The sequence below is a fragment of the Harmonia axyridis genome, chromosome 3, assembly GCF_914767665.1.
Source record: "Harmonia axyridis chromosome 3, icHarAxyr1.1, whole genome shotgun sequence".
Lineage (NCBI taxonomy): Eukaryota > Metazoa > Arthropoda > Insecta > Coleoptera > Coccinellidae > Harmonia > Harmonia axyridis.
In genome coordinates, this window is record NC_059503.1 from 22,193,826 (window position 1) to 22,221,821 (window position 27,996).

General features: G+C 32.6%; 1 protein-coding gene and 1 long non-coding RNA gene across 2 annotated transcripts in view; one reads left to right on the forward strand and one right to left on the reverse strand.

Moving 5' to 3' along the window:
• The window catches only part of LOC123674528 (ecdysone-induced protein 74EF), a 196,162-nt gene that overhangs the window by 110,617 nt on the left and 57,549 nt on the right, over positions 1 to 27,996 (forward strand). Inside the window, exon 5 of the mRNA XM_045609423.1 lies at positions 18,056 to 18,094. Within this exon, the coding sequence (XP_045465379.1) occupies positions 18,056 to 18,094 (39 nt within the window). The remainder of the gene's footprint in view (positions 1 to 18,055; positions 18,095 to 27,996) is intronic.
• On the reverse strand, positions 18,101 to 20,689 carry LOC123676977. Its single transcript, XR_006747028.1, has 3 exons — positions 20,332 to 20,689; positions 20,117 to 20,279; positions 18,101 to 19,742 (listed from the first exon to the last, which is right to left on the reverse strand). It is a non-coding gene; the product is annotated as an uncharacterized LOC123676977 (long non-coding RNA).

Sequence of the window (27,996 nt, forward strand, 5' to 3'; positions counted from 1 at the left end):
GGAAATCCTATAGAGTCGACATTTGCATCGTTGCACCAAACAAACTACTTTGCAACTTTTAACTTTGCATTCCGACAAATTTGAATAGTAGATTGGTTCTGTTGTAGTCCACTACAAAAACAGAAGCAAAATATTGGACCCCACACAAAAAATCATTTCATTAGAAACCAGAGCATGTACCAACTGTTCGAACCACTCACAATTCATCGTTGAATTCCAAAAGTCTAGTGAACAAGCTGAGATACGTGTGATAAATTTATGTTATTGTCAAGAAGAGTGCGATGTTATTAATACTCGAGTGGTCTCTGTGAGAGGAATATTGCATGATGTCAGTGTACAGATTAATGAAATTGCACGTTCATCGATTGAGAAACGAAATGTTTCCACTGTTGATTCATAAGAATATTAGAATAAATTGCTTCCGAGAAAGCTTTGCGATTACTTTTGAGATTAAGAAATTTGTTGGTCTCTGATTTTCGATGGTAATTTACAGGGTTTACCAATAAGGGGTTTCAATTTGAATAGCCCGCTATCTGGACAGCTGTCATTTTTGGAGCTGTCATCGACATTCGACAAGTAAAAATTAAGCCATTACTAAAAATGGAACGTTACACGCTTCAAAAACGCATTGAAATTGTTAAAATTCACTACCAAAATAATGAAAACTCTGCAATCATAGTTCCCGGAACTCAAGTATTTTTTCGGCCGGCAATAGTGAAACTGGTGGAAAAATTCGAACTGTTGGGACAAGTTAGTGATGCGAAGAATCGAAACCGTATGCGTCGCTGAAGAATAACTGAGAATATTGCTAGTGTAGCCTGTGGTGTTGACGAATATCCCGGTTTGTCAATTCCTCGTCGATCTTGCAAATTAGGCCACAAACGACATTACACCTTATTTTGTATGAAGACTCAGGTCTTAAGGCTTTTAAAGGTCAAGCACTCACGCTGAACGATTACAAGTTTCGCTGATTTTCTTCGAATAATAGTCTTAGTGATGGGACTCATTTTCACCTAGGAGGCTACGTTAATAAGCAGAATTGTCGCATTTGGGACTGGGAAAATCCAAGAATAAATGTTGGAAAGACTAGCCATCCTCAACGTGTCACAGTTTGCTGTGGTTTTTGCGCTGGTGGTGTGATTGCACCTTACTTATTAGAAAATGAGGGTGGTGAACTGTTACGGTGAATGGATTGCTTAACCGAGCTATAACTGATGATTTTTTATGGAATTGAAAGATAGGTATTGATCTAACGACGTACATTTTCAACAATACGGCGCTACATGCCACACGAGCAGCGTAACAATTGAATGTTTACAAGAACAGTTTCCTGGTTGTATTATTCCTTGAAGAGGTGATTACAATACGCTCTATTAGTGTGACGTCACACACCGCTATTTTTGGTTCTCCTGTCAGTGTTCGGAATCCAAACGAATAAATTGTCATTCAAATTAGTACGGTGTCGTTGAAGGAATTGGCTTATTTTCATAAATAAGAGTATTTGAGGAACGATTTCAGTATTAATTGATAAACAGAAGGAACTAGGTTAATACCAGTAAGTTTGAATCCTGTATCATTCCCCAGATTTTGTAAAAAGCCGTGTTTTTTAGTTGAACTTCAAGTTCGAACTTACTGACATGAATCTCGTTCCTTCTGTCTATCAATTAATAGTAAAATCGTTCCTTAAATAATCTTATTCATCAAAATGAGCCAATTTCTTCAACGATAACGTACTAATTTGAATGACAATTTGTTTGTTTGGATTCTGAACACTGACAGGAGAACTAAAATGGCGGTGTGTGACGTCATCACTAAGAGAGTGTATTAGCCACCTAGATCTCCAAAATCAATTCAAGACTTTAAAGACGGAATTGTCTGTGTGCAAATTGGTCATGGAAAGTTTCATGGAGAGGATATGGTTCTGCAACCGTAGCCATGGCGGCCATTTGGCTGATATCGTTTTCCATCATTAATGACATAGGTACCTTCCTCTCTACAATGAAATAAACATCCATTGATTTTTCTTAAAATACACTCGTTTATTTCTATATCAGAATGAAACCTCTCATTGGAAAACCCTTCACATTTCACCATTTTTCTGAAGAACTTTGGTTTCGTGTTTGTCAATCTGTGTGTCCGCAGATCCTTGTAACAGTCTAATTTCTACAATTCATTCACGAATTTGATCATATTAGGTATAGTTGTCAGTTTTGGACGTTACGATTTCCAGGTGTTCCGGATAAAAGTGAAGCATTTCTATCTTCCTAACTCTCTTTCTACAACTTCGATTCCATTGCATTTGTTATGAATATTCAAATTGAATCGTATGGTTTCATAAAACTTTTTTTCTCATGCGCAAACGTGAAAATTACGGGACCTCAATATTTCGCATTCTACTAGTCCAATACTGATTTGGTATGATTATCCGATACGGGACATAAATAGTTGTATAAGAATTTCAGTTTTTACTTTTATTTGATGAAAAAACCAATAGAGCAGTATCACTTGACGTCACAGAATAACTTCTTGGAAGGCATTCGACTCTGCACAAGACTGGAATAGGCTTCTGATTGGCCATGACTACTGACAACTAATTCAAATGTATCCAATGGGCTACGCGTATGCTTTATTTGCCTATACTCCCAGCCGCTGATCGGTTTTGATACTTCTCTGTTTCAAGAATTTTTCAAATTTTTCAATTTATCAATAGTTTTGATGGCGTCACCGTTTGAATCACACTCGGTCCTTCATAAGATGTGTCAATAGACAGCACAACAATATTTAATATTCACTTCCTCCGATATACTATTTACACCGGTTTCGTTCCAATTTAAGAAGTCCCCTTTTTCGAACGACTATTGTATGGGTCTCTATACACAATTGATCGCATGATTTTTTTTTTCTATTTATGATATTGTGGCCATTTCCTGTCAATGATTAACACTGGTTCAATGTACTTTCAATTATTTCCGATGTCATGTTTACATGATAAATCATTTTAATGATGACGAGCGAAACTGAGGAGTACTCCTCGACGTTTACTAGTTGTTATTGAATAATGTTCTTTATACTTGTTATGTTCAACCTTGTCGAATTGTGACGAAGTGTTAGGATCATCCGTAGTTGAGTCGATTAATCGGGTATCTTGATATCGTTCGTTCGATTTGTATTGGATATTGTGAAGAATGAGTGAGACGTGAATAATTCGTTTTCTCTCAGTCTGAATCGTTTTTCACAATGGACTAGTTTTCATTTTTTGTTAAGGGTTAATTCTAAAAATTTAAGTAAAATGAAACAAAAATGTGAAAGAATAATCGAAATATCTCTAGAAATGAAAAAGTTATGGGACTTTGAAGTTGCGCTTGGAAGAATAATTTCATAGTACGTGTAAGTGGCGTGACGTCACACACTAGACGACTGGTCTTCGCAGAGTGCTTACAAATTCATTGGTGTACAATCACTTGTGCCGTTCGTGTCGTGTTTTGTTCGTTACACAATGGCTGAAATAACTTACTATATACATACATATAAATTACTCTTTTCTCTTTTTACTTTTTACTCCTCACATATATATGTTTTGCCATTGATAGACTTCAACAACCAGTACTCAACTACAAACTGTTTATGAAACGTTTTTCAAATAAATCATCGTTATGAGTTGTTGAACCATGATGAAGCAAACTCAAAAGTAGATACTTACTTGAAAAGTTTAACTCCTTTTATTTCAGCACTGACATAAGATGGATTTGAAGAAAAAACTCCATCACTGCGAATATATCTATTTCAGGCAAATTGTCACTTTGTCCTTTCACGAAACCTTCTTCCATTATAGTGACATAAAAACAAAACTCGAGTTAAAACTACACTGTACAACTACAAACGGCGCGAGAGCCTTGGCGCGGCTAAGTATTTAATCGTAATTTATGGTGTAGCGATCACAGGCAAGTGCCGTGACGTCACAGACCAAAGACGTTCCGCGCTAAAATACGTAAATTTAAATAATCTATTTCTCAGTCATTTATTGATGGATTTTTAAAATTTTTTCACTGATTTATCAGTTTTGCTCTATATTTTAATTCTAACGTGTCAAATATAGTATTATCAACATCACTAAACTAATCCATTGTTGTAAAATGTCTACTACTCATATCGATGTCGGTTCATTATGTTCAAAATCAAAATTTCTGTAAATTCAATGTCGATTTCGGATAGAAATTCGCTCATCAGAAGCTCCATTCAGTTTCATTGATTATACGACTGTTATCTCAGGATTTTTTTTGCCGTTTTTTGAGCGGTCGTTCACCAAGCACAAAAAATACAATATACTTTGAATTTTGTGGTGCTGGCCGTCCGTCCGTAAACACAGTAACTCGCGAGCGGAACAACCTAAAAACTTAAATTTTCAATGCAGATTCAGATCTCGAGTTCTTCAATGGGCGTAATCCAACTAAGGACTACATAAGTAGATATTAGGGATTCACGTTTTGGCTTGATTTTCAAGCTACTTGACTTGAGCTTGACTTGATTTCAAGTCAAACTCAACTCAAGTAGTATAGTCTTTCAATCTCAAGTCAAGTCGAGTATTTATTTATCAAGGACTTAAATCATATCAAGCTACTTGATTTTCAGCAGTTTTATTGTGTAGTCAAACATCAATAAAAAAAATGATGGAATGAGAAGGAACATTGCAAAAAAAAAGCTTTTTTTTATTAAACTTATTGTATGAAAGAACCGAAAAATCAACTTATTTGAAATATAAACATAAATTAAATCAGTATAAATCTAAAAATAATAAGAAAATAAAGTTTCTTAAAATTGAGAAACCTCCAGGCTTAATTTGATTTCATAATTTTCCATCCAGGATCTAAGACATTTGAGGTATCTTATAGATTTGTCGCCTAACCTATTGCGGGTTTTGTAACTATAAGAGAAGCTCTGTAAAATTGTCTTTCGAAAAGATCTGAAGATGCTGGCGCTGATAAAAAAATCCTCGGCCATTTTGGCCAAGTTTGGAAAAATATTTCTGAAGCTACCAAAATCTACCGATAGATTTCATAGAGATGTTAGAAAACTACTAATAAATTCACATTGGCGATTGCTTCAGTCTCTCGGCACTCGAGGAATCCCCTTATTCAGTCTAAGCGCGCACGAGATTGCAGAAATATATGCCGTGCGACGCGTGCTTATCAAGATCAAGTAATATCAAGTAGCTTGATATCAAGTCAAGCAATAAATATTTGAAATGAAGTCAAGTCAAACTCAAGTATGTAATTTTTCACGAGCTTGATTATCAAGTCGAGTAGTTGGTTAAAATGTCAAGCTACTTGGCTTGATGAATCCCTAATAAGTATACCCTAACGAAATTTTGTATTCCTGATAATTTCGAAATTACGACTTTAATAAAGAGAAATTTTGCATTTACCTAATTGTAAAGAGTATTATTTACAAAACCAGTGAAAATTCAAGAAGAACATTTCAGTGTTAACAAATTTTACCAAGTCCAGATTTTGCTTGCAAATAAAGAATAACTTGCAAAGTTTGAAATTTCTTGTTTATTTATTACCTAAAACATAATAGATCATATCTCATGCATACATACAGTTTCTGGTTCTAAAACGGCTCATGAATGAACGAGAGCTCAAAATCTACTGAAAACAATTTGGAGTTTTTTCCTTGGAGTGAATGTATTTGACTTCTTGGCGTTATTAATTTTGCTTCATTCGAATAAAATCACAGCTTCAATTTTCAGTACAATTTTACAACTGCATATCTAATTTAAAATCAATCTATAACTATTTAAAATCTTAATAATCGTGTTCCGATATGAACACTCTGTTTCATATTCAATATCAGTTTCCATATGTGTAGGTATTCTTCCCTTCTAAAAAACATTGCATGCGGATCAATTTTTGTTCGACAAAAACTTTCTCAGTCACTCAATCAACAACATAAAATAACAATTGCAACCAACTTCACAGTAATAATTATTCTAATATCTAATAATTTAGTATGAACTGTGAATTGGTAGGAATTGTAAATGACACCTACCTACCTAATCCGATGTTGTCTTGTGTAAATTTACCTATATTTTTAGCAGATTTTCATTTGCTCAGTTACTAACGTGGGTGTATTCTCCTTGTTATCAAACCAACATTATCGGATATCTAGAGAGGATTCATTACAAAACGCTGATTCCAGTTAGATATAACGACTTCACTATCAATCATTAAACACGTGCTGTAAACACGCTAATGTTGATTTTCTGGTGGTCTTCCTCGAATGAAATCTTTTCCTGTTTACCGTCGACATTCGCAATGTATGAATATGATTAATAATTTCTACTATAATTGTTTGACAACCACAATGTTACGTCAGATATGTATTTATTCATACTAATAGTTTTTGAGCTTCGTTGAGAAGCTAAAAAAAAATACCTACAAATTCCCTTTGTTTCCTGATAACTTATTTATCTATTATTTTCATTTTTAGTTATTATTTTTATTTTCACGGAAAAATACTATACATAGATATGTGTGGAAATCATTTAGTTTTATTTTATTCTTGGCATTTTTCTAAACTCCAACTAGTTTTTGTATTAGGGTTCAATTAAACTATATGTATTAATGATAACATGTATTGACCTAAAAAGTCAAGTACCTAATACACTAACTGACAATGAAACTGCAACACCCAGAAGAAGTTGTTTAAGTTTCAATTTTTTTTTGTAAAACATAGATAGTAAAGCAAGGATTGAATTTGGAAAAAAAATCGTGAATATTTTTTCATGTGAACAATTTTTGTTACTATTGTTGTCTTTTTTTTCAAATTTCTTAAAATTTACCACAAACCTGTTTTTCGAGGAGATCCAAAGTCGATGTTTAGTTATTGTTGAAGTGCCTAGAGCACGTGTACGCGGAATTTATCGCCATCTAAGTGAATTTGAAAGAGTTCGGATTACTGGTCTACGGGAGGCGTGGTTATTATTTCGAGAAATGGAGAAATCGCTAACCGTACGAACAGAAATCCAACTACTGTTATGAGATGTTGTCAATCGTGGTTTGATAATGACCAAAATCGAAGAAGGGGCACAAATGAAGTTCAAGCTCGCCGTCTAAGACTTCGATCATAGGCTGATGAGTGGTTAGAAGGAAAAGGCCATCCTGTAACTGGCCGAACAGTTTACCGCCGGATAAGGTCTTTTGGACTGCAGCATTATAGACCACACTTGTGTTGCCTCTGACGGTTGAGCATCGGTGGCAACGATTACAGGGGTGCAGAGAAAGTCAACATTGGAATGTGGAATAGCATCAGGTCGTCTTCTCTGATGAATCTCGATTCTCTTTGAGTGCACATGATGGCCGAAAAAGGGTTAGACGACGTCGGAGAGAAAGACGTGTACCTCAGTTTGATGTTGAGCGTCATATACACCGGACAGTAAGTGTTATGACATGGGGTGCTAGTGCACATGCAAGTAGGTCACCTTTAGTCTTCATTCGGGGTAACATGACAGCGCTGCGTTACCTTCAAGAAATAGTAGAGTTATATGTTCTCCCTTACCTTAGCCGGCTCGAGAATCCAATACTTCAGCAAGATAATGCCCGACCTCATGTTTCCAGAGTCAGTTTAAACTTTTTCGAAGCGACCCATCTGAATATTTTGCCATGGCCGCCCAGATCCCCCGATCTTTCGCCCATAGAGCATGTTTGGGACATCGTGGATAGAGGGCTTGAAAATTTACCCAAGCCCCCACGGACTCTGGCGACTCTGAGACTTGAAGTACAGGTAGCTTGGAGCAAGGAGAATTAGACCATCTTATTGCATGAATGCCGAGACGTGTTGGGGAGTGTATATATTAATCGCGGTAGACAAACAGATCATTAACAAATTTATTGAAAAAAATTGTAAATCCTTTTTTTCTCAAAATTTCAATCATTTACTCTTTGCTATACTATCTATGTTTTATTAAAAAAAAATTTTAATTTGAACAGCTCCTTCTGGGTGTTGCAGTTTCTTTGTCAGTTAGTATATTTCTAAACTCCATCTAGTTTTTGGATTGGGGTTCAATTAAGCTATATGTACTACTGATAACATGCATTGACCTAAAAAGTCAAGCACCTAATGTGTTTCCTGAAGAGGAAATATTATTGGTTAAATGCCTCAAAAGACAAAAAAAAAAATAAGCAACTTTCGGAATATTTAACAATCAACATGGAAATGTCATTATACCTTTCCAATTGATTTTGAATTTGAATTTGATTTTTATATTTTATTGAAATATGTTAAAAGAAATTGATCTTGATTTGTGAATTTATTTGAATACTGGCTACTGTATTATATTTTGATTATTAAGAAGTAACGTACAGGCTCACGCCTCTGGGATTATATGTTTATACCCTGTAGCTTACAGAATAAACCATTTTATTATTATTATTATTAATATTCTTCTCAAATTTTCTATTCTTAATTGTTGTTTCATATCAACATCCAAAATGTCACTTACGTCGCTATGGCATCACTGAAATATTTGAATAATCTGTTTCGATATTATTCTTGAATTTTCTAAGGTTCTGGTTACGTGATCAACTTAAGATTCTGCTCGAACATTTTAAATTTTCAGCTGGTTATCGTGTTTACGGACGAATATTTTTCAATTTAATCAGGAATTTGTCATCATTGATACGAGCATTTCGTTTGAAACTTTCGGAAATCAAGACGAAATGTTAGAGACATCGATTCTGAGTACGGCTGCTCAAAACGATAATGAATTCAAACTTGATGATGCGTATGTAATCGAGACAATAAATCCAGACTGAATAATAAACGTCTGGACTCGATATTACACCATCCACTTATCAAACGCTCGATTGGCATCGACCCAAGATGGTTCTCTAGATCATCATATTTCCTGATCGTTCACAGTAACGAGAAATACAATAGATCATCCGCAGAATTTCTGCCCTTTCATCCGAACGCCTCCAAAGCCTTTCTCCAAGCAAGCCCCCATACCGAAATGTCATCGCAGATCGGACAAACGGATGTCCCTCACTTATTAGACGGAACGGGAATATGAGGTTGGCAACTTGGTTTCTTTTTCCTGTTGCCGATCTATTTTTGCAACGCTCTTGGTGGTATTTTCGGACGCGTCGAAGTTTCGGCAAATGGTATTAATAGGAAATTATTTTTGAACGTGTCACTGAGTCTAAGAGGGCACTCCGAAAAGGTCCGCATGTGCGAAATAATCGTGAATGAAATTTTTTTTTCGGAGAAATTAACAAACGGTTCCCTGGATTGGTGTCTCCTGCCGTTTTTTATAGTTTCAGGGTTCAATCTGGGGATGCCCCAATATTTCTAGAAATTTTCGGATTCCTTACACTCCGAGAAAATGTCCTTAAAGCTTAATGAGGTGTTGGCAATTAAAATCTAGAGCTGATTTTGATTTGATGGATTGTTTTTTGAGAGCTCACCATCGAACTGATCTCGTAAATTTGTTTTCCTACAACTGCTATGAAAAGTAGCGTATTCTTCATAGCTTACTCAATTTCAAAACTATGTATTGCACATACTGTGAGAAATATTATTTCTCACGGCACTTTGCCCACACCTCGCTTGGTAGACCAATGAAATTGGGCTTTTGAGTCATTTCTATGGAAACTCAATAAATTAGCACATACTGTCAACGAAGGCCATTTTGATTTGAATCAAGTCCATTACTTGAATTATTGAAATTTGTGCAGTTGTTGGAAAAGTATAGTGTGCAACATGTGGAGAAAGTCCTTTTCTCGCTCGTGTGTTTGCGGCACTCGCCTTTCAAGCTCGTGCCACAAACTTCGACATTCGCGAGAAAAGCTGGACTTTCCCCACTTGTTGCACAATATACTATCTCCTACTAGCGTTTCGAAAGTATTACTTTCCACACGCATTGACGTTTGGAAAGTAGTACTTTTCTAAATTCGTGCGGAAAAAAGCCCTGTTACTCACTGTGAATAGCAAGAGTTTTTTCCGCACGCTAATATTAAAGGGTGTCTATGCGCCAATCATAAAATTCAAACGTTACTCTATGCGGTTGAGTCAGTCGGTATCAAGAGGAAAACTCTCCGTGAAAGTGTTCCATTTATGCTAGTAGGAGAAATATTGTTCCTAACTCATGTGGAAAGTGTCTTTTCCGCTCTCGACAGCTGGAACTGCAGTCTCTTGCGGAAAAGTATCACTTTCCGCACTTGTTAGGAAAATAACTATTTCCTCTCGAATACAAAACGGCATATTCAATAGAAATCGGAATTTGCAACTAGATGTAAAATTTTTCGTTGATTGCGTAACCAGAACCATGATGAAAAAAATACTCAATATAGGTATCCCTGATCATAAAATCGACGTATTTGAAATTTCAAGTATTGATGTAAAAATTAAAGCTCCGAGCCAAATTTAAGTTATCCATTATTGATACAAATCAGATCAGGTCAAGGTTTTGTGTATACTATATAAAAAATAACTATTTCCAAAAAAAACACAACAAAATTTTGTGGAGATATCATCATTAGAACTATAAATAATTGAAGCTGAATATCGAAAAACAGATCCTAATATTTCAATGTCCAAAAAAATTATACAGTTTGAGTTTTTTCAAGTTTTTTTTCCATGCTACCTTCCCTTCACAAGATATACAATTTAAATTTGGCACAGATATTCCAATTTGAAGTTTTCGTCATGTGATGAAGTAATTTTGAATGCTTTGGTGAAATTTTCCTGGAACGGTGTCCACTCCTTTCCTCCAAAACTTTTTTTTGGTGGACCACTTGTAGTTTACAAAAATGTAAAAACAAACATTGATCCAGTAATACACTTTTTGGTTTCTCGTAATGTTGTCGTATATACTACCGATTTCGAGAAAAAAATTTCAAACAATTCTCTAGTAATCATCAGGAAAATCCAAATTATTATAAAGATCCAGTTATTAAAAAAAATTATAAGTTTTGGTACTTATTCAATAAATCTTTAGCAAAAATTAATGAAGATTCGATAAACTGGCATAATATTCTAATCATCACAAAAAACTAAGACTACAAGTAACACTCTGATTTAGGAACACTCTGTATATAAAATAACAATTCCAAGTTTCATGTTAATAACGTCGTCAGGACTATAGAAAATTACAGAAGAAAATAGAAAAAAAATGACAATAACATCAAGTAAGGAGCTTTCGACCACTCTTCCATTCAAGCGCTAATTCCTCCCTTTATGTGGCCTTCAAGCCCGCAGTTAACTTTTGAATGAACGAGCGCTCAAAAGATCTTGACTTGACGCCAGTGCTTTTTTTCTTGAAGAATTTTTGTTCCATTCCATTTCATACGAGCTCAACTAACACCCTATATCTCGAAATCTGATTGAAATTTCTCCCACAAGGATTTACGGATACACAGACAGACAGACAAAAGTCAAAATATTTTGAAACTGGATATCATAGACATTTTTTATCTCAAAAGAGATCATATAGCTGGACTGAGAAGTGAACAATGTCAGAAAATATTTGCCATATTCAACTGACAGTATATAGAAAATCGATTAAATTAATAACATTTAGTTATAACATTTCAGCTACATAGCTTATTTCGCAAAGAGAAAAATGAAATGTTTCTGAAAATTTACTTCACGTTCTCTGCCTAACTCATGTACTCATCGATTTCTAGTTACAAGACAAAAAAAGTACTTTCCAATACATTTCACTTTCTTCAGATAATCAAAATTTTCGAAATATTTTATTCTATCTTCTTGTTTTTTTTCGACACTCCTACCAATACTAGTTGATTTCACTCTTTCCAACTCGATATGCTCATTATAAATACCCACATATCTTATGACCCCCGTAGAATAACTTTCCCAAAACAAAATCAACAAAAGTTCCGTACTCTCAACATCGTATACCATTTAAAACATAATAAGGATATACGATGTACGTGACATTATGGGTATATATTTCTGTCTGTTTTCCTTCTACTTTCCCGCAAAATGGATGCCTGAGCAATTTTATTTATATTCTTGTGCTTGAATATTTCACGCTAGATTCTTAGCGGAAATGTTGTTTGGCAAAATCCCAACATTCACTCACACGAGTTACAAGAGATCATACGAAATTGTAGGTGTAGGTGAACCTTCATTACTACTGAAAGTATGTAACATTGTCCTTGACTGAGGATGAAGAATAGAAATAGATGGTTCAAGTTGTATCATTAGAGAAATTTTTCAGAATGAAATTTCGAAAATAAATAAATGTAAGTGATGTTCATGTTAGACGTCAAGATTCCCCACTAATTAATAGGTTAAAAATATTCTTGGCAAAATGAAGAACTCAGTAGAAAACCAAGCACAGGGGTTCAGCTCTATGATACTGAGCGCTCTGTGATATCTATATACCCTGCCTTACATGCTGAATGAATTGTAACTTTCAGGGTGAATCAAAGTACAAATGACGGCATGACCAGAAAAATTCCGACAGGTTACTATAAGCATAATTTGGAGTTTACTTCATTCGACACTACTCTGAAGCGAAGTCCAAATTTGATACGTAATCGAAGCAAAATCGATGATTCGTGTCATCTGTACATAAGGAAGGAAAAGTGTACTTAATTATGTGTGTACTTTCTGAGAACCATAAACAAATCATGATAAATATCATTGAAAATTTAGGTGAAAATTCTATTTGCTTCACGTGCCCTAGATTCATTAATTTGATGGTAAATATTTGATGCTTGGAATGGGTTAATATAATAGTTCCTTATCTTTGATATTATCGAAATATGGAGTTCTCTTTCCAGGATTATTTTCTCGTAAAGTTGGAAATTTCATTCAATGAGCATAAATTCAAAGTTGAATATGAAAAATGAAATTATGGGTTCTTTAGTCGATCTAGAAAACAGCAAAGAAGAAATAAACTTTCAGAGCGAAGCAAGTAGATTGTTTTGATTAGTAGCATAGACTTAGTTTTATGCTCAATTGAAAAATTTTGAATTAATTCAAGGACACGTAACAAACACTTATCACCAAAATCTAATCTTGAATTATTATATCACAATTCCTTTCTAAATGGGTACTAGTACGAGTTATCTATTTTCTAGGAAAGCGTTTTTTTTTGCAAAATATGTAATGCTTGCAATTTATCGAGAAATGGAAACAATCATTTTACTTTACTGTTTACCTTGGTTTGTTTTAATAAGGATCGAAATCATTGGGAAACAATGCACTGATAAGAAACACTAAATGGATGCTTGAATATGTTTCGGAAATGGCGTCACATCATAAGTGAATAGTATTTTTGACCTACTGCTCTGATCATTTCGTTCAAATGATATCGATCTATAACAGATAAAAATATCGAGGTCAATTTTTTTTTCATTTCATCTAATGGACAAACTCACCTTCATCATCAACTTTTCATCTAATCCTATAAAATATCTTTTTGTGTGATATTTTTCAAAATTCTGATTGCCTATTCGCAAAGTATAATTATATTGAGATTGATTAAAAATTGAAAATCAACAGAGCTAAAGCCCGATGTTGAAATTGCTTTGGCGTAAGTCAGAAGGAGATATAATGGAAATGAATTAATAATAAACTCAAAAAGTTGAATAACTTGAAGAAATAGCATTTAGCATTTCACGCATGCTCATCCATATACTTAACCAGAATACGACGGCATTATGGAAGACGGAAAATACTGAATTATATAAAAAATAGATAATTTTGAGAAAATATAGAATAATTATTCTGAATAAAACTATAATATATGATAAAATAAAGAAGTTTATTCTAAGCAGATTTCTTCTCTCTTTCAATATATGTATAGGGTGTCCCAAATTCGATGCTCACTAAAAGCATCTCGAGAACTATAAGACTTGGAGCAAAAATGTTCAAGGACCCCCGAGCTCTTTTTTCGTAATACCCAGATATCAGAAAGCAGATCATAGATATCTTGTTTCGTTCTCAATTTTCTGAAAAATGACACATTCAAATATTTCGGTATATCTTGTTTTCTGTTTGAGATATTTAAAAAATTCTAAAACGTTTTTTTCAGTAATTTTTATGGTTTATTTCATCATAAAATCATATCATAACAGCTCATAGAAATTAATTACCGTTTTAGAGATTCAGAGCAAAGTTAGTGTTGGTGTTTCTTAAATGGGACACCCTATATTTTTCAACGCAGTTTTTTTTTCCGCAGATTTGTCGAAAAGCATCCCGTTATCCGTTTCAAAGATATTGAGTTTTTTGGCTTCAATTTTTTGATGTGACACCTTATATGTATGTACATATAAATATTTTTCATTTATTTCGAGATTCAATTCATTTTGTATCCATCGTATTATCATCATTTAGTTAGTTCATTTAATCAGAAATTAATTATCGATTCTGAGTGTTGTTGTTTTTCAAATGGGACATCCTTTATGACTGGATTACAATTCTACAATGAACACAAAATTAATACAATCTCCAAATGAATGAAAAATATTTATATATTTAAAAAGGGTATCCAGAGGGGTATCACATCAAAAAATCAAAACGAAAAACTCAACTCACCTCAACTTCAAAATGGATGACATTTTTGGAAAACCGATAACGAAGTGCTTGTCATAAAATCTGCGGCTACAAAACTGCGTAGAAAAATAGAGGGTTTCCCATTTGCTCTATATCTCTAAAACGGTAATTGATTTCTATGATCTGTTATGTGTATCAAATAAAATTATAAACCATGAATGTACTGAATAAAGCGTTTTAGAATTTTCTGAATACTTTGAAGAAAAACCGAGATATACCGAAATATTTGAAACAGCCCTTTTTTTAGAAACGCCCTGTAACTCGAGAACGAATCGAGATATCTATGGTTTTCAAAGTCTGAATCCCATTCGAAAATGAGTGATTATTGATTTTCTGAAAATTTGAACCCATACACGGATAGGTTACAAATGGGATACAGATTATATATAGGTATATATAAAATTTGAAGGAATGGCAAGATCCGTTCATGCACAATATTGTAATTATATTTTTATTAAGAAACTTTTGCTTTCACAGGCACAACACAAGTGTTAAAAAAAATGCAATGGATCGTTATTTTCAACACAAACTTTTTGAATAGGAAAATATGGTTTCTTCAAAAATTCAAATAAAAATGTGAATGATGTCTCTTCAGGAATTTCAAGAAGAAGACAAAAAAAAATTTTCTCAAATTTGAAAACTTTTTCAAAGAAAAGTCTAAGAACTTTTGTTTACACGAAAAATCCTCTTCAATTTCTGTCAAAGATTCACCTTTTTAATCTTTCGCACTCATTTGGTAAAATCCTGTATATGAGCTGTATGTGTTATTGTCGGTTAGTTTATCTGGTTCGGGGAACGAGCGCTCACCAATGATTCCTCAAGCAAAACAATTTTCACGAGATGCATCATGCGCAAGATGTCGGCAAGTGAAGATGTTGGGAGTGATCGCTCCGTGAAAAATTCAGATTCTGTCGAAACAATCGCAATTGTATGCGATTATTGTATCAAAAAAGTTTTTAATGGGATATGCTGTGTGAAGTGCAAAGCTATTCTACACAAATTCTGTTGGCGTAAATCGAAAATAAAGAAATCAGCTCCATGTAGACATGAAGAGAAATTGATGGCAGTTGAAAATTCATCTAAACCTGTTGAAAATTCATCAAAACCTGTTGAAAATTCATCAAAACCTGTTTCGATTCCGGATGGTGAAAATGAGAAGGAGAATATTGATCATCTGAAATTGAAAATGCATTCGGAATATCTTAAAGCTATACTAGAAAAGGTAGAAAGCAAGAATAAGATGCTGATAAGAAGCAAGAAATTAATTTTAAAAGAAATAAGTTTATTGAATGAGAGAATCGCATATGAAAAAAAATGTAAACAATCAGATATAGATACTTCGAATCCGACTGTTGAATTATCTGATGTGACAGCAGAGACAGAAACTCCAATACAGAATTCTGCGTCATCTTCTGCGGCGAGTATGTCATAAATATAATGAACGTATCTTAACTTTGACTGTAATTTTTGTTTGAGTAAATTGTAACTAGGTTTGTATCAACATTTATATAAACATGACGATAAATTTACATAATTTAATAATTAATTAATTAATTTACATATATAATATGTTCATTATTATATATATAATCAATATACATACGTATAAATAATATAGTGTTTTTTTTATTGCCGTTTCATTATAATGTGTCATATACATACCTAGCCAGAAATTCTAGGGCTTATAGTGCACCGAAAAATAAGTTTAATAAGTGTTTGGAGATTGATATGGAAATTTGGCACAAAAAAACGTGATTTTTATGACAAATATATCATATTTTTATTTTTCAATGTAATGAAGAGGCGCAACTTGAAAGAGCAGTGAGCACCAGAATGTTTTAACCATGATTCATTTTGTGAGCTTTTTCTAGGTTTTTCAAATATTTTTAGTTGGTCTTTTCGACTAATTTATGTTGAATATGTATGTTGAAACAGGAAATGCATTTTCGGAAATAATATATTTTGAATGAATTATGAGTTCTGAAAATTGCTGCAGACAATTATGAAATATGTTGTATATCAAGTAGCATTTCACTTATTTGTAACATAATCTTTTTTTATCAGGAAAAATGGTGCTGATTGATTTTTGTGAATACATGCCGATCAGAAAAAGTAAATTTCTTTTAATTTTCCTCATGAAACAGCTCGATAAATTTGATATGATGATCAGATAATCACACTCAAAAGGTCTAGTCCAAGGCTTTCTCAATCAACTCTATACTAACAACTACAGATTAATGTAATAAAAAAAAATAATAAAATTAACCGTATCTTATCGGAAAACGGATGAGGTAACCCATTCGATAGTTTATAATCTTTTCCCAGGTAGATTTCAATGTCAAGTTCTATTTATATGGCAAATTCAGCTTGCAAACGATTTTCAAATGTGGCATCATTAAACGTGAAACTGAAAGTAAATTATGTAGCACGAGCTATAAGGTCGGCCAAATTGTCGAGTTTATTTATATACATTTCATTTTATTCTTTGTAGTATTTGCTCCCCTCTTCATAAACTTGTTCACATCTTGAGATGAAAAATTGGCGACAGGAAATGAAAGTCTATCATATCCAAAGTGATCTCTTTTTAACGCAGATGTATATTTTTATCATACCTTAGAATCCATTTGCAGTATATACGTATTGTATTTTCATATAACCCCTAACCTTGATCTGATAAAATATCTAGGAAGGATTTCTCTCCCAAACTAACGAGCAAAAATAATTTTTATATTGATTTTTGACAACAGTTGAGTTTTTCGTTTTTATTACTCTGTATAACTTTCCGATTCTTCATTTTTATGATACTCCTAGGTATGGCAAGTGTTTTCTTTAAACGTTATTATTTTCTACATTTTTCTCGGTTGATGGTCCATTATTCATATGTGTATATTAGTTGAAGGAAATGTAGGGCAATATGGGTTTCTTCATTTCGAAATTGCATACCCATAAAAAAGGATTTCAGCATCAAGATATTAATATGGTTGGACTTTTTCTAAGAAAAAAAGAAAAGGGAGAAAATAAACCATTATAATGATTAGCATCGTAAAAATACATTGTTTTTTCCATGGAATCTCCGAAAGTTTTATATCCAAGTAATCAAAAAGCAAAAATCTCAATAACATATTTCAAAATTGGAAATATAATAATATATGTTAATGAAAACATCACATTATTAAGAATACAAGAATGTTCAAAAAACATTAATTAATAATATCAAACAAAATATTTTAAATTTCAAATTCGTTCTCCAAGAAGCTTCGAATATGTTATATATTTTGATATTTGTTTAATTTCAAACCCACCGTTTTGTTTCAATAAAAGAGAACATGAGAATAATACGTAAAATATTGCATTTGTGTAATCATCATGCAATTAGGTTTTTAATCAAAAATGGATCATAAATTTTATTGTATTTGAATTAAGTACATATTAATTTAACAAGAAACTCATTATAATTTTTTTTTCACAGGTGAGGACTGGAGAATACCTGAATCGCTTTGGATATGTAGTAAGTTACCTTCTATTTTGAATTTTATTCAGAAAAAGTGTAACTAGGTAATTTCCAGAAGAAAATTTTCAGAAAAACTGTTTTTGAATATATTCATAATTCACTTCTTCAATCTGATGAGGAAATAGAAGATGCCCAATTTATGAAACAAATTATAATTATATATTATAATATCCTTTTATTGTGTAAATAAATATATGTGACTCAAACCAAATTAACGTTAGATCAAACTGTTGAATAATATGTAAAAAAAGAACAGATCTTTCTCAATTATCAAACCGAATTATGTATTCTTTCAACTTATACGTCCGATATCTATTTCACCATCAAGTCAAATTCAGTGCCTGGCGCATTCACCAAAATGCAACTTTTCTGAGCAATAACAAAAATTTAAATTTCTAAATTGGAGGTACAAAAGTAAATGATATTCTCGAGTAATTCTAGCAAAAAAATATCCTAGTCCTGCAGATGCTTTGTTTACGAGATACAGGGAGTTAAATTTGTTTTTTTTCAAGTTTTTTTCTCATAGCATAAACACAAAACATTTAACTGATATTTGGTATAGTTATTCGAATTTAGAGTTTACATTATGTAATATACCAATTTCGATTCCAAATGTTCATTTTTTTTGGAACAGCGCAATCTGTGCATGCTATTTTCCTCCATTTTTTTTTGTGGACCACTCTGAGTTTAAGGAAATGTAAAAATAAACTGTGACAAATCCTAAATTTGTTGTTTTCTATAGTTTTGTCGTATCTGCAACCGATTTCGAGAAAAAAATTTCAAACATAATCTCGAAATACTCCAAATTATAATAAAAATCCAATCAGTAAGCTGTGCTGTGATGAATCGAATATATTAATTATTAGTTTTCGTGCTTATTTTCCATATATGTAACAATGACTGTTAAAGATTCAATGAACTCGGACAAGGAACTCAAAAACAAAGCTTTTTCTGGCCCATGTTTATAGGACTTTTGATTCTTAAAATTATCCAAGGAATCTTTCATTTCCGTTTGTAACTTCAATTTAGAAACGACCTGTATATAATACAAGACATAGATTTCAAAATATTAAGTATTAATCATTCACTTAGGATAAATCGTCACCTTCAATATATTTTATTATACAACAAAATATGGTCTTGTCAAATCTCAAATCAGGTCTTGAGTAGTATTATATTAAAATAAAATGAGAGAAATTCTGATAATTTTCGAGATTGAAAGATGAATATTAAACAGCGATATTTATTTGAATTCAGATATGGTGAGGCATAAAGTATTCAGTTTCCGTTATGATATAAATTTTATTATTTGATGTCATGTGAATGAATCAATATCACTAAAAAATCGATAGAGTTCTTTATGTAAAAACTATAGATAGAAAGTCCCACAGAGTTGGATAATTGAGCTTTCTATACGTGGTCTAGTCGGATATCAGAGAAATCCAGAGTCAAGTTACGATCTACAACCAAAAAAAACTTCGAAAATGCCCATCACTGTTGTGGACAAAACGTTAGGTAAAAAACCGTCTAGAATACGGCTAGAATGTCAGAATTATCTAACTCAGTTGTCCAATCGGGTCGTGAATGCCTTCAAAATTGTGGAAAATCATCCTTTAACCTCCATTATTATTATGAAGGGTCCATCCTGAAAATTTCAGTTAAATCAGTAATAACATGAGTAATGATATTAATGCTATCCAATATTTCTTACCAACACATCATTTTCAACAGATATCTTTTGTAGAAGAATCTCAACTCAAGTAACAACCGAAAAAAAAATATTTGAATAATACAGAATTTACTATAGATGGAATTTATTATTCACTATATATTCTCAAGAATAAAATGAAAAAAAAAATCTATTTAAATGCAAGAAATTTAAATGACCATCAAAAGGGGTCTCAAGCTTTCATTTTCGGAGGGATACCACGTAAGTAGGGGTTGAGAAACATGGGTTCAACCTATCCTTCCCCTACAGTAAGGTCAACACGTTTATGTAATTTATTTCTTAATTCTTACCTGATAGTTTTAAGTGCAATAGTGGTGCCAGATTGTCAAAGCGGATCTAGATATCAGAAAGCATTTTTCGAAAGTAACTGTTGTTTCGGAATATTTTAGAAGGAGCAGATAAGATAAGCAACACTAAAAAGTTACGAGTATCCAACATAATATCACTGCCATACTAAAACAAAATATGTTTCATTGATCATAATAATAACAGAGTAATGACTTACTCGTGATGCAAGTACGGATTAAAGTACATATTCAACGTTATCCTCTCAGTCAGCAACAAGGAAGCTGATAAATGATCCAATAAATATAGTCTAGTTAAGTTGTTTATAAACTAGAAATTAGAATTAGAGTCAAGTTCACAGCACTATTCGGTCGTTATGGTCTGTAACTCTGCTCCGTGATTCATTTCATTGTCAGTTAAATGGACCATAAGGATTGAAACTGTATTCTCTTCACTTCTTGATGGGTCAATTATTTTGTCATTTATACACCTAGCTTGAGACTGCGAGGAGATTATCACTTTGAAGTTACATTGTCATTTGGTAATCAGTGACTACAGGTTTGAATCTGCTGGGCATTTCATGAAGAATTTTCCAATGAATTTCCTCGTATTCGTAGTCCTTTATATCACATAAATAATTCTGGACTAAGATCGATATTTATTCAAATTAATTAACTTTTTAATTCAATTTGAATTTTCAATTCGTAATGTACAATAACAGTTTCAATTTGCACCTACTGTTAGATAAACTTATTGATTATTATTTTTATTGATAGAAAATTTGAGGACCAAATATCAATAAATAAGTGTGTATCATAAAAAAGCGTTTCTATGTATGACCATGACATTTGATAATCTCAAAGAAAAATCATAAGCCGATGAGACCAATTATTCTTATGGAATAGAGCGTTTTATAATTTCGTCAAGAGGTCTGTATTTTTCGAATATGAACCAGAAAGTTATTTCTCTATTTCAGTATCGTAATGAGTTCATTACAGTTCTAAAAACAGTGCTGTAATGATCTCATTACAGCATTGTTTTTAGTTATATTTTTCGTTTTGTGGTTGTCTACGCAGACGTCAGACTTCCAATCCTATCAAAATTCAGCACACGTCAATTATTGTCAATATAATATAATTTGGATTTAGTGAAATGATTTGCGATATTATTCGAAATTTCTTTCAATTCTGTTGGTGAAATCGATTTCGTCAGACATAATTCACGAATTCAATGCGTAATTATAAATTTTTACAAAATTCGAAACGTACGATTCAAATTGAAATTCCGTAATCTGTCAATTTTCGTAACAGTCACACCAACTGCCAAGATATTATACAAATGTCACTAGGATATATGATCTGAATTTTTCATTGAATGTCGACAATATTTCACGAAACTTGACTGAAATAGAGAAAATATCGTCTAATACTCGTTGCAGAAGGCAATTCCAACACTCATGCGTTCCAAAACTCGCTCCTTCGTCACTCGTTTTCGAATTTCGCATTCGTGTTGGAATAGGAGCCCATTCTGCAACTTGTTTTAGAATATACTATTCTCTAATTCTGTGGTTATTCCGTTCATTCTTCCACATCTTGTAGAACAAAATCGTGCGAGAATATATCAGAAACGCACAGTTTTCATGGTTATATTTCATTATTATATGTTGGTACTCCGAACTTTCCGCCACGGCTTTATCTGTCAATTCATCAATTTGCCTTAAAGAAATCAGTTCTGCCAACCAACATTTTTCAATTCAAAAATTACTAAATGATATTTATACAAATATTTCATTAATTTCAATGAAAATGCAATGAATTAGAGAAAATAATGTATAATACTCGTACAGAAGTCTAATTCTACCACTCGTTCATTCAAAAACTCGCCACTTCGTGGCTCGTTTTTGAATTTTGAACTCGTGGAAGAATATCAATGCCTTCTGCACTTGTATTATAAATAACTATTTTACTCTACCCTTTGATATAACATTGTTGAATGAAAGATTTTCATAAGTGAAAATAAAACTTGAAAAATTATTGTTTTAATGATAGTCATTTGATTTTGATGTCTGGTTTCTGAAAAGTTAATCGCAAATGTTTTTCTTATCAAATTTATTGTCAACTATTAATTGAATTTCTCGAAACTCAATATCACACTTTATCTCTGAGTTGACAGAGCTGTTAACTTGACAGTTCTATTTGTTGAATAATACATTGATCAACATTTCAGATATCCGGCATCATAGACCATTAATAGCTATAGTTATATTAAATAGTATATATTATTAATTATATATTATTAAAGTAAATAGATATTTAAGTAGAAATAAGAAATCAATGCAGATGCGAACATATTCTTGATTAGAAATCGAAATTCTTCAATGGAGCTGTTCATTCATCTAAAAAATCGACTCAAAAATTCAAATAACACCATAAATTTGGCAACGCTATTTACATATTTCAATTTGTGTAGGGGCACCTTTGAACAATCGCAATCATTCAATCTTCACGAAAATATATTACATAATTTGAACACTTTACATGCGTTTAAAAGCTCTATACATGTGATAAACTGCTGTAAAATTGAACGAGTTTAGTTTAGTGATGAATTATCAAAAAGTACAGAAGTTACATAATATTTTGTAGTTTGAAAATATATTCAGAAGAACTGAAACGGTGCTTTTTGAAAGATAATATAAAATAACAACTCCCTTCTACCGCCAAAGTTACCGGAAGAACATTTTTGCTTTATTTTTATTACTATCTATCATACTCGATACGACAAACGATAGATATTTCTCAACACAAATCATTTTTGCGTATTATTCGACTGCAAAAAAATTATGTTTCAATGTCTTATGTCCTGTATTCAAACCTTCCCCTCATCATGTTCAAATGTAAACCGTGGATGGACACTTTCGAACAATGGTTATCGCTTCAACTCTTTAGTAATAAAACTGAGACTTTCTGGTGGATTATAAAATTGATAACCTATAGTTAGTGATTGGAAGGTAAAATTTATTACTAAGATGAGGTGTTGATATCCATTTCCTTGTACCTACTTATTTAACTCGTTCGCATTATTATTCTATGGATTTCACTTCTACTAACCTTCAGGTAGAAGAGAATTTTCAATTTTTTTTTCCTGTCTGTCGGACTTCATGTCCGCACATCCTTGTTAGATCTTTAAAAATTTCATCCGATTTCAATGAAATTTGATATGGGTATTCCGGTTGGGAGATAAACACACTGAATGGAACATTAGTCTTCTTCAATAAACGATGTCCGTTGAGTATGCGTAAAAAATTCATATTCATTCAAAATTCTTATTATTCTTCATTAGAGAATACATTTTTTGCAATGTAATTTCATTTATTTATCAGTTATATTTGTTATCAATTATATAAGAACGAATCACTGCATCCGTCGGCTCATATGAATTTGATAATCAAGCTGTAGGTATAGGTATTTTCCTTCTTCCTCTAATTTTTGATATGACATCACATAATGAATCCTTTCATTTATAATTATAGATGGAAGATTATCAACATCAATACATTTTAATTTGCTTTCTTTGGAAAGACAATCACAAATAATATTTCCAAAACAACTGTCCTTCTGGTTAGAATTCATCAGTTGAAAAAAATTAAACACGAACAGATGTAGGTACCTACATTAAACATTCTCCTGAGGTTAAATGATCGCAAAATTATTCCAACTTTATTTTCGCTCGAAATATTAAACCAGATATAATATGTATATATTCGTTCAACTCACGTCAAACTGATAAACTGTGTAATCGAATAATTATTATTTTCGAATTTAAAAACCGGATTTTTATCAATGTCTGCTATTTTGATTTCAACTCATGATTCTGCAATATAAATCAAGTCTCTTATTCTCATAAAATATAAATAAATAATTTCTAGATAGTTCTACGATAATTTCTATCCTGTATCTGAGCCGTAAATAAATTTAATGATCAACATTTCCGTGTACAGATACACTATTCAGAAATGGTCATCATTTACTATACAGGATTAAACTGAAGATCGATTATGATAATGATAATCCCCTGGAGAAAAATAGCCCTTGTTTCGACGAGGCAATCCTAGCACTCGCATCGTGCAGAAATGCTCCTCCCAGAGGATCTCTTACAAATCAGAGCGGCTGATACAGATCCCTCATTTTACCTGAACACACCCCTTCATCCCTTCTTTATTTCATGTTTACTTGTGGTCTCCCAAGGCTCGAAATGATGAAGTGTTCACATCATGTCAATATTGAAACAAATTATTCGAAATTGCCAAGAAAATTGTATTCATGTTCCATTCATATGGATACATATCTATCACTATGAAAAAATAAAAAAAAAGCTTCCATACTATGTTAATGCTAATAAAATTAGTAGTGAAATTGAACAATCTAATATTCCAAAAGAAATATGAATGAAAACAGAAGAACGGACAACTAAAATTGTGAAATCCAAAGTATTTTGCGAATTATTAATTCATTAATTGGTGATTTTCTCAAAATATTCATAGGCACGAGGTAACTGACAACACGTAGATGGGGATAATCTATGGATTATATTGATTTTACATATATTTTTATAATATAATTTGTAAAATTTGTTACCCATGAAAATAAATATGGGATGTTAATTTAGGAAGAGTCATGACAAAAGTCACTTGACCAACGTTTGCCATAAAATATAAAATAATATAATATAATATTATTACATATACCTCTATTATTTCAAATCACCAACATATTATATTTCGTCCTGATGTGGAGAACTCTGAGTTCATTTTTTCATATAGGTAGGTATAATAATATAATATACCAGTTTTTACTGAAGTTTTATTATCACAAATAAAACCAGAATGTTCTAATTGCTTAAACACAGTCTGAAATAAAAATTATAGTTGTTCAGATGTTATAGGTACTCATTGAAACTTTTAAAATACAGCACAATTATATTTTATTAATATCTTATACGATTCGATCCCATCAATTTCGATTGTTGACTAATGTGATTTTTGTTGGGAAAATTGTTGTTTAATAGGCAATTACTGTTCATTAATTTGTATTGATTACGACAAGATTATTTATTTTAAATGATCGGATTAATCCATGAATATTTCGTTGATATCTATATGTCAAATTTTCATTAGAAATCTGTTTTTAGACTTTAGACTATCAACGTTCGTTATTGAATTCATAGAAAGAAAATTTCATAATGAGACTACATTTTCAATCAAAATATTCTTAAAAACAAAAAATCATTATTTTCGTCTAATAATGAATTATCATCTGTTTTCGAACAAATCACAATAAATTCAAAAAAACTAAAACGAAATAATTATTTTCCGATATCCAACATCAAATAATTAAATAAAAAGCTAAAATAATTGATGACTTAAAATAATGGATATTTCAGAATTGAAAAAACTTCAAAACTATTAGCATTGAAATATTTCTAAAAAAAATATTGCATGTGATTTTCATAAAAAATTTTAGGGTAAAATTCCCTCATCTGGAAATACTATAATTGTTTAATTACCCACATGAATTCTAACTGTACAAAAATTGAGGTATAGATGGATTGAAGAGCTTTCACTAGCGACAAGAATTTTTTCTTTAAAGAATAGTGTCATAATGAACGAATGCTCAAATATTATTGAAAGGAAAATCTCCTGAGTGCACATCATTGCTTCTATCGTTTTGTTTTCGATATTTCACTTTAATATTTTATGATTATGTCAGCACGAATATTGTAAAAGGCTCTTTTTCCACTATTAGGTCTTGTTCCGAATTTCTGCTTAAATTTTGCTTGGTTCTGATAACCCTATCAACACAAAATTAAGCACGAATCTTGACATGGCTATTCTAATAATATGCAAACAAAATATCAACTCGATAGGACTTGTTAATGTTATCACGAAAATATTGGTTATTTTTGGTCCAATATTATTCTTGAATTTTCTATGGTTCTGAGGATCTGATTAGCTTGAAATTTCTTACGGAACTTGAAATAATTACTTTATATCAACACCCAAAATTTTCATCGGTTCTGGGATCAGGAAAATATTCGGTTATTTCCTTCGATATTCTTCTTGAAATTTATGTGGTTCTAACCAGAACCACATAAAGAATCCACATCAAGAATGAAAATCTTGCCAATGAATGAATTTGATCGAACCATCAAAGAGTTTTTAATTAACGGTTCTTTTTCTAGCATAGAAGAATATTTAAGTTCGAGTATGTTATAATATGAATAATTTGACATAACATGTAAATTTTGATGTTGAATAAACTTTACTATTACTTGATGAAATTTTGTAGTTTTATCCATTTCTGATCTGCAGTTTCGAAATTTAATCACGCCATTCAAGATTCGAACCTACCTCACATATTTTAAGGTTCTAGGTTCTTTTAGCTATTGTGTTTACAGCCGGACGGACGGACAGAATCGAATTTGGGAACGGATTCATCATCAACGATCCGAACCTTGTCGTTTGAGACCATTATCGGTTCAAAATTCGAAAATTACAAAGATTGTGACAAAATGTTAGAGAGCGATCTGTTTATAGACGAGCGATCAAAAAGTAACCATCCGGTAACCCTAATCAATCTAGCATTGTAATCAATGTAACACAACACCGTCGCCGCAATGAAGTAGCAGCGGCACCCACGCGGAAGAGGATTGTTTACAACAGTCCACCATTAGATTAGCATTAGGAGGATCCACCTCGTGGTGGCAGATTTGCGACGACGATATCGTCTACATACACGGCGTCGAAGACGACGGCGTGTACATAACCTAACCCAATCCCTTGGCGTGCGCAACATTATCAAATAAACGAAAGTAAGAGGATGCCGAGCGGTGCCGACGGTGCGCGAGCGTCGAATCTGAGTCAGTGGGTTATGGCGAGGACTTCACTACTAGTCTACACTCCACGCTTTGTCGATCAAGTCGAGTGAAGCTATCTTTCCCACTGTCGCGCCACTGAGCGCACACCGCATAAGTGTCAGTGTTGTGTTGACGAATTTCACCAATTTTTCTTCCGACAGTGTTTCAAGTGATTACCGGACTATGTTCTATTCGCATTCTTAAGGACTTTTTCACGATGATGCTTTTCTCTCAAGTTATCAAAATGTCAGAACCTTCAGGAATTCTGTCTTCCCTGAAGAATAAGGTTAAAGAGGAATATGAGGACTTTATTTGTACCAATCTAGAAGAAGACTCGCCCTTAGATTTAACTGTTAACGGAGGTAGAAGTACGCCAGGAGCTCGTGATTCTGGAACGGAAAGCGATGACACTGAGGATAAGTTGCAGATACCCGAAGGAGCAGACTGTAAACCCTACAAAAAGAGCTTGATTAAAAGATGTAAGTCTACATATCACCCAAAACCACCGTCGTACCTATTACTCGCACTTCCTATGTGAATCATCTCCAATTTCCTGTGTATACATTCAATGTCTCACGTCAACCACGCATTCATTCACTATTACCAAAATTCGCGGTTTTCGTCAAAAATTGCAAACCTTTCATTCATACCTTAATGGCAAATACATATGCATTATGTAACCCAAATTCAATATAAATCATCGTAGCTGATACGAGAACGAAAGTACATACAGGCAAGCATAAACAGTAAAATGACAATAAATCAAGTAGAAAGGAAACAACTGTTCTCGCCATTCGCGGTAGACACACTTCTTCCTCAATTTTTAATGTAATGTTAATCTCTTGCATATACTCGCGCTGACACAGTTTGCAACACGAGCATGAAGAGCAGAATTAGGAAAGTATGCTTTCGTTTCACCCAAGTTCGCCGGTTTCCTGCTATGCACAGAGATGCCGGAAGTCGCTTTCGATAT